The following is a 19,443-nucleotide window of genomic DNA, read 5'->3' on the forward strand; positions in this document are numbered from 1 at the left end:
AATAATATGCAAGTTGCAACACACAATTACCCCCAGATAAAGGGCTGATAATTAAAACAATAGGCTAGACATGGGTAATTAAATTGCTAGTGTGATTGCCCCAATGCCCAGGACATGTAACAAGTAGGCTATAGCCTAATACGTATAATAGCCTAATTCGTTTTACAATGGTGGTGGTGGGGGGGGGGGGGGGGGGGGGTTTCTTGGAGGCTCTCTGAGCCCTGCACACAGTGCACAGCACAGCCAATATAAACTTTACCGCAGCACCGCCACCGACGCAGCTGTATCTTCATGTTGGACTGCCTCCTTGCAGCACAAGACAAGTCTGATAAGACCATAGACACTGACGCGCGAGTATATTGCCTTGCCTGGCCGGGGGATATCGGTGCATTTGTCTAATTGCCTGTAGCCTTCGCTTAATATGAATTCATTCAGTCATTTTCTGAAGTCAAGTGGCATAAGATAAGGCGCACGATACTAGCTTCATTTAGCAGCTGTTGTGAGATGTTCTGTATTTGCCATGGCAAGAGGTCTGTTTCCATGGTGGCTCTTCAGGATCAAGCCCGTCTACATACAGGTAAGCCTCGGGGAACCCCCTGCTATCCTTTTCGGACGAAAACATTGTAATCGCGGATTTACATCGGTCCACCACGTTTCAGTTCCCTAGTGCTACGTACGTCGCATGGCGTGAACCTACATTTATCATACAAAATTGCCTATATGAATGTCGTTGCTACCTACATTCAATGCGATATTTTCCAGTAGTCTCAGTGAGTAGGTTTATGATGTGGGCTACACTTTATGTAGGCCTACAGGGCGCTGAGGTTACAGTGGAGACTGGAGAAGGATTTTAGGCACTTGATGCTCGATATGCCTCGGGAGGACAACCACCCCCCTGATACTCGTTGCTATAGCAACCAGGTCCATGATCCAGCCAGCTGGTTGACAGGACTACTAATGATAGTCGTTCTACTGCCTACACACACATGACTATAGTAACAAGTCCGATTTATAGTTGTCCTAGGCTCCTAGCCTAGTCGGTACCCACTACCCAGGCTTTCATTTTCGTCGGCTCAATACTAGTTGTCCTTATATCTTATGCATGACAGTTTAATATAGGCCAAATGTATCTTGAATTAAATGACTGTTGATGATTGTTATTACAATATTATATTACAGTATACAGGAAAATAAATACAGGAAAATAACTAGAACTCCACTCTGTCAAACCTTAGCTTCTCTGTGAAAGAATGTTTGAAATATTGAATTATTAGGTTTAGCTATTTGCTACGTAGGCCTACATATAGTTTTTGGAGGTAAAAAAGTAGTATTGTTAAGTATGGTAAGAGACGTAATAAAGATGTGGATTAATAGGCTTTCGATGGTGACGTATATGTCGATCAGACAGTGTCAGGTGGATTAAAGGAAAGGTGAAAGGTGGAAAGGAAATGCCTCTATGTATATGTAATTTGTAAGATGATTAGCGGTATACTGTGGTTACTTTGCGCTCCGTTTCATGCATATGTATCGTAGCAGCATATATGTTGTGATATCAGGATGACTGAACCCAAAATGCAGAGTCTCAAAACAGTAGGGTTCAAATTATACTTATTTATTAAACATGAGGCAAAAAGCACAAGGCAGCTGACAAAACAAAAGACAGGAAAACCAAAAAATGCCAAAATGCAAAACTGCAAAACTTTACAAGCACAAATGCAAGTGCGGAAAACATAAAGTTCAAAAATCAAACCTTCAGAGGAGAACGAAAAACAACAAACCAGGAAGACTCAGGGAAAATGATATATGTTCTGACAGTAAGGAGTCCAGTTGGGGCAGGGTGATTGTAGAACTGTTCACAGGTGGGATGATGAGGGAGTTGGAGACAGGTGAGTGAATGGGACTGGAGTGTGGAATGGAAAGTGGCAGTGGCCAGGGCTGACATGGTCTGTGGAGAGACAGACCCTAACAATATAACTGGTATAACTAGCTCTCAATGATGACGTAATAAAGATGTGGATTAAAGGACCCAATGCCAGGGTGTAATTGGTTTTCGATGGTGACGTAATGACGATATGTTTTAGTGTTGGGAGGATTAAAGGTAATGCCCCTATGTATACATGTATGTATACATGTATGTAATCTGATACCACTGCCATATCAAGCACAAGTATTCATTACGTCATACGCTGGCACGGCGCATACGCATCAAACGGCGACATTGACGAAAACTATTACTTGCGCGCTCTGCTTGCGCATGTAATAATCAGCCGGCTAATTCATCCTCAGTTTCAAATAGTCTATGAAAGTGTTTGCTGGATGGGTCAATAAAAGTGGTGCAGTCATTTTTACTGAACATAATACGTTCAATATGTTCAATTGACTGCTATTGGCACTGCCCTGTTTAATTTCAGTAGGCCTAGTTTTTGCATACTCTGCTACAGTATGTAGTCCTCTCCCGGTATGTGAGAAAGGAAGTTGTCAAATGAAGAGCGAGGAGGAAAGTACGGCCCGTCTCAAGGGATGGCCACCATCATGCATCGTTTTCTAGGGCAGGCCACCGTAGCCTCTTCCTCCCTCCACTATCTGACAACTTAACAAGTGTCATTCAGTGATCCTGAGAGTGAAGCGTTTTCCAAGAAATGCATAAGCAGACAAGTTGTATGTGATGTTTGTATACAGTATGTCTAGCAGCATATTCACTCAAGGCTACTTAAAATTATTATTAAGTCTGGTGAATACTAGCAGGATCCACAGTACAATACTATACCGTTAATCTCGCCATGGTTCATTGGTTCATAGTCATTTAGTAGCCTACTTTATTTCAGACTCAGACATATTTCTCAGACATTTCTCCATATTTGCTAAATTAAAGTTATCAATTCTAATTATTCACATCCATTTCCCTGAAAACTGCCATTTTCTTGCTTAATGTAAATCGCTCTGGATTAAGAGCGTCTGCTAAATGCCTAAATTGTAAATTGTAATTGTATTTTTGTTCCAGTGAGCCATGTAGAGGCTTCAAACACTGTGGCTTCAAATAATGTGAGTCAGTAGAAAGGTGAAATAGCTTTGACTCTTTCTCAAGGGATATGCAACATTAGCCTTGAAACATGACTGTCATACATTCATGACGCACTTACTCCATTTACAACGTTAACGTCTACACATAAATGTTTAGATTTCAAATAAAGTGCTCCCCCCCGGGCCACGAATGTTACAATTTTGCTTGGGCGGATATAAGCAGCCGCCTTGCGTATTGTTCAATAAAATAAAAAGCATTTTAATCCGATCACCAGCCATTTATAATTTTTTGAGAAAATGTGAGTTCTTTATGAACTGTAACAAGAATGAAGTAGTAGAAGTAGAAGTTAGAACATTATTAGTGCCAAATTGAACATTTGGCTATTTTCAGTATCCAAATACAACAGCAAGCAATGTGTCTGTCTTCGTCCGTCCATCTGTCAATCCTTCCAATCCATCCATCCGTCCATCCATTTGTCTAACTATCTATTCTGTAGTATTAGTGGATTCAGGGATTTGTTGCACTTTTGGGGCTGAATTTGGTTCACAGATGCGAGAACTCCCTATCGAGAGCATGAGCCACATTGTCCAGAGATCAGTCTGAACTGAACCTCTTTCTCTTTTCCACCTTCACAGTGTTCAGGCTCAGCCCAATGACAAAGCTAGAGCCTCTTCTAACACCAAACTGAATACAGTACATACATCCAAACAGAAAAGTCCTATTTGATTGCATTAAACGACGTTTAACTCACTTTTCCACTCACTTTGCCACTTCATTTGCCACTCGATTTACCATTCACTTCATGCATGCGCATACCCTCTATAGCACCCACAGAGTGTGTAGTGAGAAATATATATATATAGCAGACTGAAATACTGGCACATACTGTAACTTGTTGCAAAGGAGAATGTCCTTTGGACTAGTTCACATCCCCTAATCATTATGCAATAAGCCTAAACGTTAGCAGGATCCGCTCTGTACTTGGTCCCCTCGTTCCCCCCCTCTAAACCCATCTACAATCTCAAGTGGCGACACGTGAACTCAGAGTTCTGTGCTCAACTTGAACTGAAAGCGTGGTCACTCTTTGTTTTTGCTTGTGTTTATTCAATTACAACCTTTATTTTTGTGGGTCTTTGTGTTAAGACAGTATTCATTATTTCTGAGATTCTTGGTGTTCCATTCTTTTTCACTCCCTGTTATCTGTCTCGGGTCTTAGGCTGGCTCTGTACAGCAGACAAGGGAACCCATTAACTGGTAACCTCTGAGGGATAGCTTTATAATCATACATAATGGATGAAGGGTGTGCAGCCTGCAAAAATAAAAATAAAATGTGTCGGAACAGTAATATCCTGTGTTCCTGTGATCACCTATTTTGTAGTGTTTGAACACCAGGTTACTGTGGCAATTATGCACTGGAGTTGAAGACACATTCTAGATTAAATAAATGTAAATGTGCATTAATCCGAAGTAGCTTTAAAATGTACATACACAGAGAGAGAGAGAGAGAGAGAGAGAGAGAGAGAGAGAGAGTGACAGGACTGCCATAAACTGCGTCAGAGGAAGTCATTCAGTGTTTTGATGAGACTTGACATGGATGTCTGTCCTGTTATTGTAAACACAACATGAACATAGTACTCTTATTATGCATATCGCATTCTCGCCAAGATATATTTTCGAGTACACCCCCCCCCCCCAAAAAAAAATAACACACACACACACACACACACACACACACACACACACACACACACACAGCAGAACCGGGAACCCGTCTCAGTTTTCAGAGTTTGTGTTGAGCAGGTTTTTAATACCGGCTCTGGGTCTATGTTTGTTGGTCGTGTGAGTGGAGCTAAACAACGACAAGGAATTACCGATTCGTCCCATCAACCTCAGTGCATGGCCACAGTTCCCAGTCATTCCCTAATTAATAGCTGTCACAACAGCCACAATCAATATGGCCTCATTAGCCATGTTTGCCTAGCTCTCTTCCCCTCAAAAAGGCTCAATATAATCCCAGTGATAGAAATGCATCACCCATAGCAGAAATGGAAGCCACAACATATTGATTGTAAATGCCGACCATACATTTGTTTTCCTGCAGACTATTATGGTTTTGTTGTGGGAGCATTTCACCTACAGCTTGCCAGGTCAAACTTGTAAGCAAGTCAAATAGTCAATAAATACGTAAATAATTCTCTGAGTTAGAGCTATGAACTTTTATTCAGAGACGGTACTGGAATATACAGATGATTTTGTTCATTGAGCTCATCATCGCGAAACATTGGGAAATGATGTGCAACCAGCAGTAACACAGTGTCTGTGTGTCTGTGTGTCTGTCTGTCCGTACATGCTTACCCTCTAAACCCTAACCGCAGTCTTAACCGGCCATGTAAGTCCCCTAAACCTAAAGTCAGTCTTAACCGGCCACGTAAGTCCCCTAAACCTAACCTCAGTCTTAACCGGCCACGTAAGTCCCCTAAACCTAACCTCAGTCTACCACATAAGTCCACGTAAGTCAGTTTCACAATGTTTTCGCTTCAGCGGCAGTATGGGTTGATAGCATTCAAAGTGGGTGGTTCAATGTCATAATGTAATAGTGTAAGATAATATAATATGGTATAGCAATGAACTTGTCAGGTAATATCTAATAGCCTATATAAGAATACCGTTATTAAGATAGGGATGGTGTAATAGATGGTGTAATAATATGTTATCAATCCATGGCCATGCTCTGTGAGGAGGTCGGGTCCACGGTCACACCCACATGGATGTGGGTGTTCTTTTGGAGACGATTACTCTTTTATGAGAAAGTACAATGGTGTCCCTGAAATGGGCTCACTTTTCACATTCACTGTGCTTTGCGAGGGATTGTAGGAAGGAGATGAGAGCAGACAGTGCTAAAGAGCGTAAAAGGAGGAGAGAGAGAGAGAGAGAGAGAGAGAGAGAGAGAGAGAGGGGGGGGGAGGGAGCGTTATTCCATAAAGAAAATTGGAACTGAAAGGGACAGAGTGTGTAGAGGCAGGGAGAGTACATCACTGTCAAGCACTGAGCGCTAGAATCATTAATTGAGCGGAAAGTAGGGCTCCAAATAGTCTGTTATTCCTCCATGAAGGTCCGATTGGAGGGGTGCCATTATGGATCGAGAGAGACTGCATTTATTTGTTTGAAATGGAAAAGACAAGCAAAATAATTCTATGAGTCTAGAGTGGGTCTAAATAGCCTGCACCAGCATGAGCAAAATGCACTGTTGATTACAGAGCACAGGTCTGTTTAATAGTTATTGCACAAATGAGGTACTCTACGATGCAACTCATTGGTGTTCTACTTTAAAGTCTATTTCAGTATCAACTGGCCTAGTGGCTTACTGAAAGAGAAGCCTGGCCTGACGTTTTCACAATTTAGATTAATTACTGACTATAATTCTTAAATTAATGGAGAAATACATCATAAACCAGGGGTTAACACTAGGGACTCTCGTCAGGCAAGTACAGGGTCATGTTCTACTTGCCCAAATGTCATGCCCATGCAAATGTGAGTGTGAGATATGGACATACCTCAATATTTATGCCAAATATCTCAATAGCTATAATAGTTATTTTAGTGTAGACATAGGTATAGAGTGTACATCTGTATACTTATATGTATTGACAGTGTCGGTTGTTCTGCACCTGGCAGGATGATTGTATAGGCCAGGGTCTATAGATCTGTATACTTTATTTATATTAGTTTGAGGGTGATTTTCCTGTGATGTTATTCGTCTGTACCTATTGTACTCCTTTGACCTGTATCTGTAACTTTTACTGCTGTGCTGTCTCTGTCTGGTGCCTGAATTCCCACAGAGCATCAATAAAGGTACATCCTGCCTAGAATTTGACAGAGACCTGAAAAGGATAAACAGTCCAACTAGATTTACTGCTCACCTAAGCTAGGAAATATAATGCTTAATTCATACACCATCGTACAACAAAGTATAAACCAGGATGAGTTACAGCTGTGGCACAACAGGTGTGTGATACCTTTTTCAACCTAGTGGTGCAATCTGAAGAAAGAAACTGAATGTATGTTTTCAAGATTGTATCCCATTTGACAGCAGGTATACATATAGGCTACCTGTGCGGCTGTTTCAGTCATGACTCAGTGGAGGCATTTAGGAGAGGAAAGGCATACCGTAGTAACTTCTATAGTGCTAGCTGATAGGGTTATTCCCCCACCAGCCGCTGCACTCAGGTTTATTGCTCAGGTTCCTTCTGGACCTGCCTCAATATCCTTAGGGGGTAAAGTCGACTAAACAGAGTGTTTAGTGAGAGCCATAAGTTATTTTCAGCTTAATCGTATCCATCCATCACAAATTACATCACCTGCCTTGCCTTATATTTGTAGTGAGTTTTGAAATAGTCTACGCCTGGTCAGTATTTTGTGTGCATCTGTTCACCAAAGTGGATTCGCATTCTCTATGACATAGAGAGAATGCAAATCTGACATAGACATAGAGTCTATGTCACTTATTTAATGACAACATTAATGTGGCTCATACTTGGCAAGACAGATTACACATTTCATTGTGTAATGGAAGTGCTTCACAAAACTGCATTTAAAAGCACCTCAAGCAGTTAAAAATAAGACATGTTATTTTCTGGCAACATTTTGATGGTCCCTTCAATGAAGTGCAGAGAGGTGTATTCAATAGAGCATATGGCCATGCTCTATTGAATACACCTCTCTGCAGTCTGCACTTCATTGATCTTTAATGGTTAGGTTGAATAATTAAGAGTTTAATCTTGTAGCGAGCTAATTCTTTTTTTAACATTGTTAGTGTAAAAGCCACTGGGAATCTAGGATCTAATGTAGATGGGTAGTGCACTCTGTGTCCTCACTGCACTTACAGGATACTCATGAGCTGGCCTCAAGCAACAAATGCATAGGGTCACTGTCAGGTGGAAACCTTGTATGTCCAAAACCATTCCCTTTTCATTCTTTTTTTAACATTTCAAAATAGTCGCCCTGAAACGAATTGTGAGCTTGTAGATCTGCTATTTGCACAACTTTTGTGTGACATTCTTGTATGATGAAGTGGAGCATTCATTTACAAAAAAAAATAGATGAAACATGAAGATATGAGGTTTCTGCCCGACAGCATTGATGGCCCTTCTCATTAATCCCCATTATGATGCGTGTCAGACGAAAGAGCCAGCATTGAATTTAGTGCTCAGATTATGCCGGTAACTTCTATTTACAACAGCCTCAAATACTGGGAATAATGAACAGTTCAACCAAAACTCCAACAACAACAAAATATTCTAATACAACACAATATTTATCCCTGAACACAGGCTTAACGCCACAGCTGTATTATAAATTTCAACCTGGCAACCCTATAGTGGTTTTAGTGGTTAAGTATGTTGGTTTACTGTGACTGTATATGAAATATCTGTAACAATGGTCAGTTAAAAGACACACTTTACCCGGGGAAATGCTTGTCCCATCAACCCTATCAGCCAGGTCATAAGTAATATCATGAAATTGTTTATTCAACCAGAAAGTAGCACTCATGGGCATCTATATTTTGTTTCAACAGGGACGATTCTCTTACCTCCATATGAAGTATCTGTTCTTCTCCTGGCTGGCAGTGTTTGTGGGCAGCTGGATAGTGTACGTACAGTACTCATCCTACACAGAGCTTTGCCGTGGGCATGACTGCAAGAATGCAATAGTGAGTATTGCGTTTATGTATCTGTAATATACTGTGTAGTGTGTACAAATTATACACAAAAAGCTAAAAGCTAGCAAAAGCTAATTCAAACATTGAAATTCTGGAGAAAAAAAAAACATGGTAACAACTACAGTTCCCTGTTTTAATTGTTTAGTGCGAAAGGTACAAGAAGGGAGTAATCGATGGCTCAGCCTGCAGCAGCCTTTGTGAGAAAGACACACTTTACCTGGGAAAGTGCATGTCTGCCAATCCCATCAGCCAGGTCAGAAATGCAATGACCTGCTCTTGTCTAGTCTGGTATGATCGAGAATGACCTGTGTGCCACTACTCATGCCCTACACCTGTCCACTGTCCTAGGTGTACTCTGGGATATGGGGAGAGCTAGAGGGAATCATTAAGTGCCAGATGGAGGAGGTTCCTCGTTACGACCTGGGAGCTGAGATGGAGCCCAGAAAGGAGATGGTGGCCTTTAACAAGCCCACCAAGGGGACCTCTGTGGAAAGGTTCAAAGAGATGATCCTCAGCCACCTAAAGGTCAGAGTGCACCCATCACTCCTCACACCACACCAGTTGCTTTCACTGTCTTACAGTATATTTCTTCACCCTTCAAGTTAATATATGAGAACCATCACTTGCTGAAAGAAAATAACGGCAACCTGATGCACTATTTGAAATCCCCCCCGGCGACCTTACAGGCGTATGCAAAGGCTCAATTTATGTAACTTAGATGGCATTTTATGTAGACATAGCACTATATTGTATATAAATATATATGCATAGTTTCATTATATAGATATTCCACTGTTACATTCTTAGCTTACATATGATTCATGATAACTACTTTTTATGTAGCCTACGTATATGATGTATTGACATGTTTTTTGTAAATAGCTCTGAATTAAGAGCGTCTGCTAAATGCCTAAATTGTAAATCATTCATGTCCAGTATTGGCAATGTTACTTTAAAAAAGTACATTACAACTTTACTTTCTGTGCAAAGAAATGTGTAACACCCTCAAATTAAGTGCCACAGTATTATTGGTATTAAAATGCTATTTTACGGGTGCCTGGTACGGTGGTACCTCAGCAGTTAGTGCACTGACTAGTGCACTAACTAGCAGTGGTGCCAACAGATTCTGTATTGGGAGATTACCCAATTTGTAATTCAAAATGTGTTGTACTTTATTACCGTTACTCATTTATTGCATAGATTATCCCAAACCTGTTCAGGCTGTTCATGTCATTGGACATTTCTCTGATCTTGTCTATCTTTTCAGACCAAAGTGGGGGAACAAGCCAACCTCTCAGATCTGGCAACCCTAGTCCTCTCGGTTGCTGATGCCAACAGGGACGGACATATATCACTGCCAGAGGCTCGCTCTATGTGGGCACTTCTTCAGCTTAATGAGTTCCTGTTGGCAATAGTCCTACAGGATAGGGAGCACACACCCAGGCTCCTGGGATTCTGTGGGGATCTGTATGTGATGGAGAAAGTGCCATATTCCCCCTTATATGGGATCAGCCTACCATGGCTTATTGAGATATGGATTCCTGCTGGTGTGCGCCGCAGCATGGACCAGTGGTTCACCCCCTCATGGCCACGAAAAGCCAAGATCTCCATTGGACTGCTGGAGCTGGTAGAGGACATCTTCCATGGCACTTTTGGAAGTTTCCTCATGTGTGACGTAAGTGCCAACAGCTTCGGGTACAATGACCGGCATGACCTGAAAGTGATGGACGCGCGTTACATAATCCCAGAGGCCACCTTCCAACAGACCATGAGGGAGCGACGATGTGACATGGAGGACGACTGTCTCTATGGAGCCGACTGCCACACCTCCTGTGACCTCACCAAGCATCGCTGCACACCAGAAGTCACAAGGCCCAACTTAGCCAAAGCATGTGGTGCGCTCAAGGACTATATTCTGAGGGGTGCACCGTCTGACATGCATGAGGAGCTGGAGAAGCAGCTATACGCCTGCATTGCACTGAAGGGCTCAGCTGAACAGATGGAAATGGAGCACTCTCTAATTCTAAACAATCTTAAAACCTTATTATGGAAGAAGATATCACATACAAAAGACTCCTAATAGTGGACTGAAAGATGGAAGTACCAGTCTGCTTAATGTGTCATGTTTTCAGGACTATTTTTATAGTGAAAAGAAGAGGGTCTAACAGTTTAGCGACTTGCCCTGTATCCAAACCAGGCATTTTTCAGGTAATTTTCTCATTAAACTGTTCCTTAAACTGTGACAAAAGAAACATCACTTTCATGACAATCAAGTAATAGCAGACATTTAAAATATTCATGTCAGATTTCTTTGTAGTTAGGAATAAGTTTCATTCTATGTACAGTTAATCTTCTACCTCGTTTGGGTACAGGTTAAAGGACCACTTCACCACTTTAAGTTCCCTTCATGAATTTGGTCCTCACGAATGTTCATGATAAAATGCCACAATTTCTTTCTCATGGGAGGGCTGTGGTCAGTTCAGAATCAATGGGGAATTGAAAAAATAAAAATAATCTGTCTAACGATGTTGTCACTGGTGGACGGTTTCTGAACTTGCCAGGTCCTATGACAGTAGAAAAATAATTGTGGTATTTTATCATGAACATTAGTGAGGACCAATTATATGAAGATGATAAGTTGAAAAGTGTCCTCTGCATAATTTATTTGAACCAAAATGCTGGAGCATCTCTAAGAAGCTCAACACACCTGCTTGTCTGAATGTTTTCTAATACATGGTACAAGAGCATGGTAAATTTGCACATCAAATATGAATAAAATATCCTTTTCATGGCATACCATGGGGAACTTAGTTTACATCACTCTACTCTAGGTCAAGCCAAGATTAGGCCAACAGCGCCATCAAGTGTCTTTGGGTTATATCCTCGTTTTTCATCATTTTGGACCATGGGCTATAGCCCATATCGTACAGCATACTATAGCACGCAGTTTTTCATCAATTTGAGGATTTGAAAAAAACAATGGGTATTATAGCCCATCGTTTTTTGAATTTTTGAAAAAAACAATATCCTCGTTTTTCATCATTTTGGACCATGGGCTATAGCCCATATCGTACGGCATACTATAGCACACCGTTTTTCATTATTTTTGAGGATTTTGAAGAAAAAAAAACGATGGGTTATAGCCCATCGTTTTTTTCATTTTAGATTTTTTTTTTTATCCTCGTTTTTCATCATTTTGGACTATGGGCTATAGCCCATATCGTATGGCATACTATAGCATGCCGTTTTTCATCATTTGAGGATTTGAAAAAAATGAACGAAAAAAACGATGGTTTATAGCCCATCGTTTTTTGAATTTTTAGCTCTTATCATACTGTAATTTGACATACACATACAGGCGCCTACAATTAATAAATAAACAGTTTTATGAAAGAAGCTGTGGGCCATATAAAATCTGCCGGCTGGCCACGACTGGCCCGACTTGCCTACCACAAAATACTATAGTGAGAATAACAACTTTGTTGCCAGGGTTTGAATTTTCAGTAGCTTTATTTGAACAAAATTAGGAACATTATGAACACTGCTAGCCAACACTTTATTCTGCCTCCAGCTCCTGAGCCCGGAGGAAGCTGGCCTTTTTCTGGGCAACACGGTCCTTCCTCTGGGCCAGGGATAGCTTTGCCCGGTTCCACCTACAAAGACAAACAAGTACAATGAGCATGGGCAAAAGTTCTGTAATAGTGCCAGCTGCAGCTACCTTACGTAATTCAGAAGTTATGGCTACTTTACTGTAAGTTTGAACACAAAGGCCTCTGTATACAACACACTACAAATAAGGACAAGTTAGAGGGGCATCACTTAAGCCAGTTCAGTGAAATAGCTTGAGACAACTACAATTTCCGTATTTGTAACATAATACAATCTAGGAAACAATCATCGTTAAAAGTGCAGCCACAAGTTAGTAAAATTATGTAAATAAATGGTACATTAGAGTATAAAACAGTAGTGCAACATCAACTGAAGTATTCAAAATAATTGTTTACATTAGTTACATTACGTGGTTATCGGAATGGCATAGACTGTCGATACCAGCATCCCTCCCCCTTGGTAAGGAGGAGGAGTTATTTGTAGGCCAGGACGCCAGGTATGCTTGCGTATTATCATGGGTTGAATTCCAAAAGACACACAAAGCAAGGGCTACTTGTGTGGCTGACTCTGCTTTGAGGTGTTGGGTGAAATCAAGCCTCGCCCCTGCCAACCCCTCCCCTACTGGGCGGGGTTTTTCCTTACTGGGCAGGGTTTTTTCCTTTTCTTTTACATGACTTGGGCCTGTTATAATGAAGTACTCTAGAAAAGCATTCCAGCAGCCAGCTCGTAGCACGCCTCGTTAGGCAATAGACTTTCAATCCATACCTCCTGGGTTGAGTGGGTTCGAATCCTGCTCCTATCATTTGTGTCCACCGCAAACAACTATTTTTTGCGGATAAAGTTTGCTTTGGTCCGACATGTGTTGCGACGTGCTTGCGGTTATGTTTGGGTTAGTAATAGTGGGAAAACGACGGGATTAAGGTTGGTGAGGGGTCCGTTAAAACGACCAGATTGAAGTACATGTGCAACCGTGGCTTTGTGTGGTGCCACTCAAAGTGACTACTGGGTTGGGCTTTCTGGATGCATGTTCCAACCCTTAGTATGTCTGTCAGAAGACGTTGATGGGTGATTTCACCCGCATGCGTAATTTGATCTGTGCATGTGACAAACTTCCATCAAAACCCAATTAGCTGTGATTGACTAGTGCCCACGACCAATGTATCAGACATGACAAAATCCCTAGGATATATTAAACAGGCTATGAAAACTAAAATAACTCACAAGTTGAACAGTATCTTGCCACATTCTTTATAATTCCATATAAAAATGTTTTCCCCCCCCCTTACCTCTTCTTCTTGACTTCTTTGGTGGGCTTCTTCTCGTGAATCGGGTTCTCACGAATGGTAGCATGAGCTTTTTTGTACATCCCCTCGACCTGAAAGACATCATTCTCGTAACCAACAGAGTCCAATGTTTTTAATTAATTTTAATAAAGAAAAGTTATGAGTTGTTGGCTGCCAGGAGTCACCATGACCAATGACCATGTCTGTTAGGCAGAGAGAGAAGCTGATAAACAACTAAAAGACACATCCCAGACTGTACTAGGCTGGATCAAAAACAGTTAAACAGTATATAAGAATAAGAATTCTGCACACCAGTATTGTTGCTCCCAAATGCAAGTTTACTGCAATCCCGAAACGAGGAAGAGCCTCGTGGGTCGAAACGTTACCAAAGTAAACTTTCATTTGGGAGCAGCAATACTGGTGTGGAGATTTTGTCTTATATACATGTCTGTTAGGCAACCAAGGAAGGGGAATTATAATTTTCTAAGAATTATTGCTGGTCCAATGTCACAACTTTTTGAAGTCACAGAAGATGACAAAGCGCAAGTATATCTTTTCTGGCCTATAGTCAGGTAAAATATGTGATCACATAGCCATAAGAGCAACTGAGCTCGCATGTCTGTCATTTTCAATCATAAATTAGACAAACTGCATTGAATATACATTACCACAGTATGTTGAATCACACGTCACATTACATTAATTGATTCAAAAGGCCAAGCTGAAATGGGTGATCCACTTGGTAATGATTGCAGACCATTCTCAACCAGACTCAACCGAAAAAGCGATATAAAAACTGAAGCAAAATACCAATCCTAGAAGCCTCCTTTTGACAAGCAACAATCATGCAATGATTAGATGGAGGTTAAGGCAAGGCCATGAAGGTTGACTTGCCGAGTCAGGGGTGACTCCATTCTTGATGAAGCGGGAGAACTGCTTCTTGTAAGCATCTTCATCCTCCTCCATCAGGTAGCTCATGTATTCCGAGACGTTGACGCCCATGATGTGCTTGCGGTGGACCTCAGCGTTGAACTCCTTGCTCTCTGTGTCATAGCCAGGGAAGCGCTTGGTGCTGGGAGGAAACAGGAGAAACAAGTTAATTGCTTTTAATGGTCAAGTCAATCATCACAATACAGACAGGGATACATGAGGCTCATGGGGCACCCTGGTGGCTGATCCAACATGCTGACCACATTATAACCACAATAGCTTAAGCTGCTCAGACCTGTATTGAGTGAAGTGTAACACTGCCCTGCCACTTTTTTAAAGTTATTTTTTGGGGATTTCTTGAGCCTTTTATTGACATCAGTGATTCCCCTGTATGCATTTAACTGTGGCGGCCCACTATCCTGCCACACTAATAGCCAGCGCAACACCCAATCCTTTGTCTGCCTTCTCCTACCAAACCACACCGTTTGCACACATCTCACCATGCACAACACCAACAGCATGCCTGTCCACTTGTCCAGACATCACGCACTACTTTGCATCCATGCAACTGTCATATTTACAGTACAATACCCATGTCTATGAAACACATTCTTGCGCAAGACCACCAGCCTACGTCAAAATCGTCACCACTTTGCCGAGTTACGCCAACTCAGTTAACTTCATGGGGCCAGTCCAATGGCGCATTGGAGTCTACGGCCTTCACAGTGACACACGCGTTACATGAACCACGCGACCGGGATGATTTCCAACCAGCTCATCCTACCTCAGCCCCCTCCTCCTCTGGCTGCTGTGCCGGACAGGCGAACACTCCACCTTACACCGTGTTGACTAGACTACCGGTACACTAATAAGGACCCATGACGGCCACCACCAGCAACAACACATCGGCAACAACCTGAAAAAGACATCTCTCGCACGGAAAACGCCACACAACTACGCTTGGTGAACGCAGCTAAAGCAGCTGCCGTACAACATGGACCTCGCATCAGTGCCACGGGTTCACAACTTCACAGTACACTGTGGAGGATTTTTGTATCGACGAGTGTGTGTGTGCGCGAAACATGCAGTGGAGGCTGGCCAGCCAGCCACACACACACACACACACACACACACCACCTCTCATCGCCACAAAACGTGCAAAGTTTTTCCGCGCATTATTTATTTCCCAGTCCCACCACAGATTCAAAGTAACCTCTGTGTGTGTGTGTGCAACAACACATTATAATAATTTATAACCCATCCGGTATTGGATGAAGGCTGGGCCACCTAGCCAAAAACGAAACCCAAGGTTTTTTGACCTCCAGGGGTTAACTGGGGACAGGGTTAATTATAATGGTCAGCAGCACACTTTATAGTAGGGAGGATCACAACAAAACATAAAAAGAAGTGATATTTGAATTAAGTGAAATCACTGAATATACTTTTAAAATGCTACTGCATGAGAATACAGTGAGTGAGGATCCGGTGGGAGGTAACCATAATGCTTACTTTATGCACATGCCACTCGCTGAAAACAGATAAAACATGCCACAAATGGGCTCTTGTGTCCTGACAGCGATTAACAGGTTCGATACCCAAACACGATGACCTTTGCTTCGTGTCACTACCTGCCTCTCCCATTGTGTTGTGCACTGAAAACAGATGTACAAACCAACACTGCAATACATTGTGAGCTTGTAGATCTGCCATGTTCTGTACCACCATACACTGAATAATACATTGAGGATCGAGCTCAATGGCAGTCAATGACCACCCATGAGACCGACCGAGTCTTTTTTTTAAATCCAAAATAATGTTACTATCCATTGGCCACGATCACACGGCCAACTGAGTTACTGTATAAGGAGAACGCTAGGTGCAGAATCAGACCCAAGTTGGCTTAATTTGGGAGAAAACAAAAGCGGTAGACACAAACGTGCACACATCTCACACGATCAACAATAAAGTTAGAGTGCATGCACGCACTGCACACTGGCATGAGTCTGTGTTGTGGATGCTTGGCCTGGCCTGTGTGTCTGGTCAGGCTGAGACTGACACAGACCACATTCACCAGGCAACACTCCTCTTTTCCCCCATAAACTTAAATTGAAAGAAACTTTCATAATTATAACAGCAACATTTTATCAATGTAACATTGTTTATGCTGTTGCTGCTGCTACAACGTGGACCTGTGGTTGTCAACAGACATGGAGAGAGCCTGTTCTTACTAGAAAGGTAAATGGTGCATTTATATAGCGCCTTTATCCAAGGCGCTTTACAGAGATTGTGCATTACATTCACACACACACACACACACACACACACACACACTGATGGCAGCGGAACCCATTTAAGGCACCAACTAGCACATCAGGAGCAATTAGGGGTTCAGTGTCTCGCTCAATCTTGCAACATTTTACCACACAGCCCCCAAATGTAAAAAATAAATAAAAAAAAGTGTTCCATGCAACCGTGCTCAGAGTCCGACACACAAAAGCTTAAAACCAGTGAAAATGAAGAGGTATGTCGGCTATGTCCACTCACCAAACATCCAAATCACACTAGTACTTTTTAAAGGCATAGGCATTAACTGACACGTTCAGCATCAAGGTTGTCGGCAACATTGCAAGCTGTATGAAAAGCTTGAATTATCCTCCATCTGCAAAGTTTGTGCTTCATAAAAATCCACCATAGAAACGTTATGAGCTACTTTCTGTCAAGAAATGCCCTGCATTTGATTATTTTTTTAAGTGTCAGAGTTTGGAAGTGCTTGTTTTCAATAACACAATTTGCTGCCTCCTTCATTATGTGACATTTAGAAACAGGACGGTTGAGTGATTTACAACTCCAACACTCCATGCTGCTCAATGTTTTGCCACTCAGTCTAGGTGAGGGGGGCGTGTCCCGATGGGAAAATCATGCATGTGCATAATCTCTATTAGGGCACATTGCTACATGACCACAATGAATGCCATGATCAACGAGTCCCGGGTTCCATTCGGCATGGAAACCTGCTTAATGTCCTTCCCCAACTCTCCACATTTCCTGTCTCCACTGTGTCAATAAAGGCAAAGCGGACCATATTTGACCACATCAAAACAATTTGATGTGGTCACTCACTCATCGTTTTTCTTTTTTACTGTAATGGGAACAACAGGAACCAACGGGAACAGTCGACATAATCCCCAGGCCAAAATCGACCACCAGAATTAGTTTTTTATAGCGGACACTACATTTTCATCCAAAGGGTATTGGTATTAGTATTGGTTTGATCATGTCAAACTCCATTTCATCAGCAGGCTCAGTGTTCCGTTTACCGTAAATCCAAACAACTGTTAGCATACCTGTGGGGGATGGACAGGCCTCCATCCACAGCTCCCTTAAGAGCACCGAACACCTTGTTTCCAGTGGTGGTTCTGGCAAGCCCAGCGTCCAGATAGCAGGTGAACGCGCCTGGCTGACCGTCAATGCTCTCCACATTGAACTCCTCACCATTAACCTCCAACTGGCCCTCGTACACCTTGTCTAGGCCGAACTTATTCAGCAGCTGGTGGAAGACGGAAACCCACATTTAGACTGGTGACTAACGTCCCAGGGACAGCAAGGATCAGAAACAAACCACCTCAGCTTTAATTGCAGCTATACGATCTATTCGGTCGTATAAGTATGATGAACAGGAACAATCTGAAGACACTCCCGTCATAGCATAACACAGAGGAAATGTTGAAAACAGCCACCCACAATGAACAGAAACTTCTGGAAACAGAAAGTGCTTCAAACTTACCCTACGAGCCACCAGCAGACCAGTGCAGTAGGCTGCTGCGTAGTTTGTCAACCCAACGGTGATGCCGTATTTGGGGAGTTCGTGGGAGTAGGCAGCACACACAATCATGTCACCTTCGATCTTGGCATAGGCGATCTGTAACACAATCACAAGTACCCATGAGTTGGGAGTTTGCACATGCATTTGACAGCCTTACCATACTGTAGACAAATCCATAATCACCTGGCAGACGATGTCTCTGTTAGAGAAACGTACTATCATCCTGTACTTGGGTGTGTTGTACTTGTTCTTATCCTGGATGACCAGACGCTTGCGTGCAAAGTAGTCGGTCTTTCCCTCTGTGAATAAGAACACACGAGAATGGTCAAATTAACATTTAAGTGTATGAAAAAAAAGGGGAAAAAATATGGTGTAGTTGCCTTGTGAAAGACCCTTACCTCTCCTCCTCCTGAATTTGACCTGGTACCTCTTGAAGTAGGCCTTATTCTTCACCACTTTAACAAACCCCTGCAAGAGACATGTCACCAATTCAACAGCTGACACAAACACACAATAGCAGATCATTCACATATTCCATTTTGACGTTTACAGTGCGGTGCCACTAGCTGCAAGAGTGTTGTTACCATCATAAACATGGATAGCATAGCATTAGCTTTGCTACACCGGAGGCAATACAAGCCAATGGGTTACGTTAGCATAGTAGCTGACCTGGATTGACGTTCAGCTAGAGCGATGACAAGCTGTGCAACAATTACATTTTGGCGGCATTATCACTAAGCGGTGCACCCCCGTCACACACATGCAAATGTCAAAGACAAAATGTTCACAGGAATTCATTGCGGTGGTCATTAGGCCACGTTTGACTTGAACGTTAGCAGGACAAAATCTATATTCATCCAGAAGTAATAAAACACACATCGGACATTTGAGGCCACGAAAGGCAAGATGTGTGTCTTATATATGGATGTAGATAGATATTTGGACAGATTACAAACCATTTTTGCAGTCTTTTTGTCTCCTAGACAGGAGCCAGGAGCCAAAGACTGGTATTTTGACTCCGCTGCAATGGGAAAAGGAAGATGTTCCTGCGCATGCT

At 42.2% G+C, this 19,443-nt stretch overlaps 2 protein-coding genes across 2 annotated transcripts; one reads left to right on the top strand and one right to left on the bottom strand.

Moving 5' to 3' along the window:
- Positions 1-382: 382 nt before the first annotated feature.
- On the top strand, positions 383-11,431 carry dipk1ab (divergent protein kinase domain 1Ab). The gene is made up of 5 exons (XM_080770127.1): positions 383-577; positions 8,598-8,732; positions 8,887-8,994; positions 9,090-9,266; positions 10,009-11,431. The coding sequence occupies exons 1-5, from the start codon at positions 521-523 to the stop codon at positions 10,819-10,821; spliced, it is 1,290 nt and encodes a 429-aa protein (XP_080626253.1). The 5' UTR covers positions 383-520; the 3' UTR covers positions 10,822-11,431.
- Positions 11,432-12,232: 801 nt separating this feature from the next.
- rpl5b (ribosomal protein L5b) lies at positions 12,233-19,443 on the bottom strand. Its single transcript, XM_080769552.1, has 8 exons — positions 19,343-19,443; positions 18,785-18,854; positions 18,570-18,685; positions 18,348-18,482; positions 17,908-18,110; positions 14,528-14,705; positions 13,637-13,725; positions 12,233-12,394 (listed from the first exon to the last, which is right to left on the bottom strand). The coding sequence occupies exons 1-8, from the start codon at positions 19,343-19,345 to the stop codon at positions 12,298-12,300; spliced, it is 891 nt and encodes a 296-aa protein (XP_080625678.1). The 5' UTR covers positions 19,346-19,443; the 3' UTR covers positions 12,233-12,297.

This window comes from Protomyctophum bolini (assembly GCF_963924005.1).
Source record: "Protomyctophum bolini genome assembly, chromosome: 8".
Classification (NCBI taxonomy): Eukaryota; Metazoa; Chordata; class Actinopteri; order Myctophiformes; family Myctophidae; genus Protomyctophum; species Protomyctophum bolini.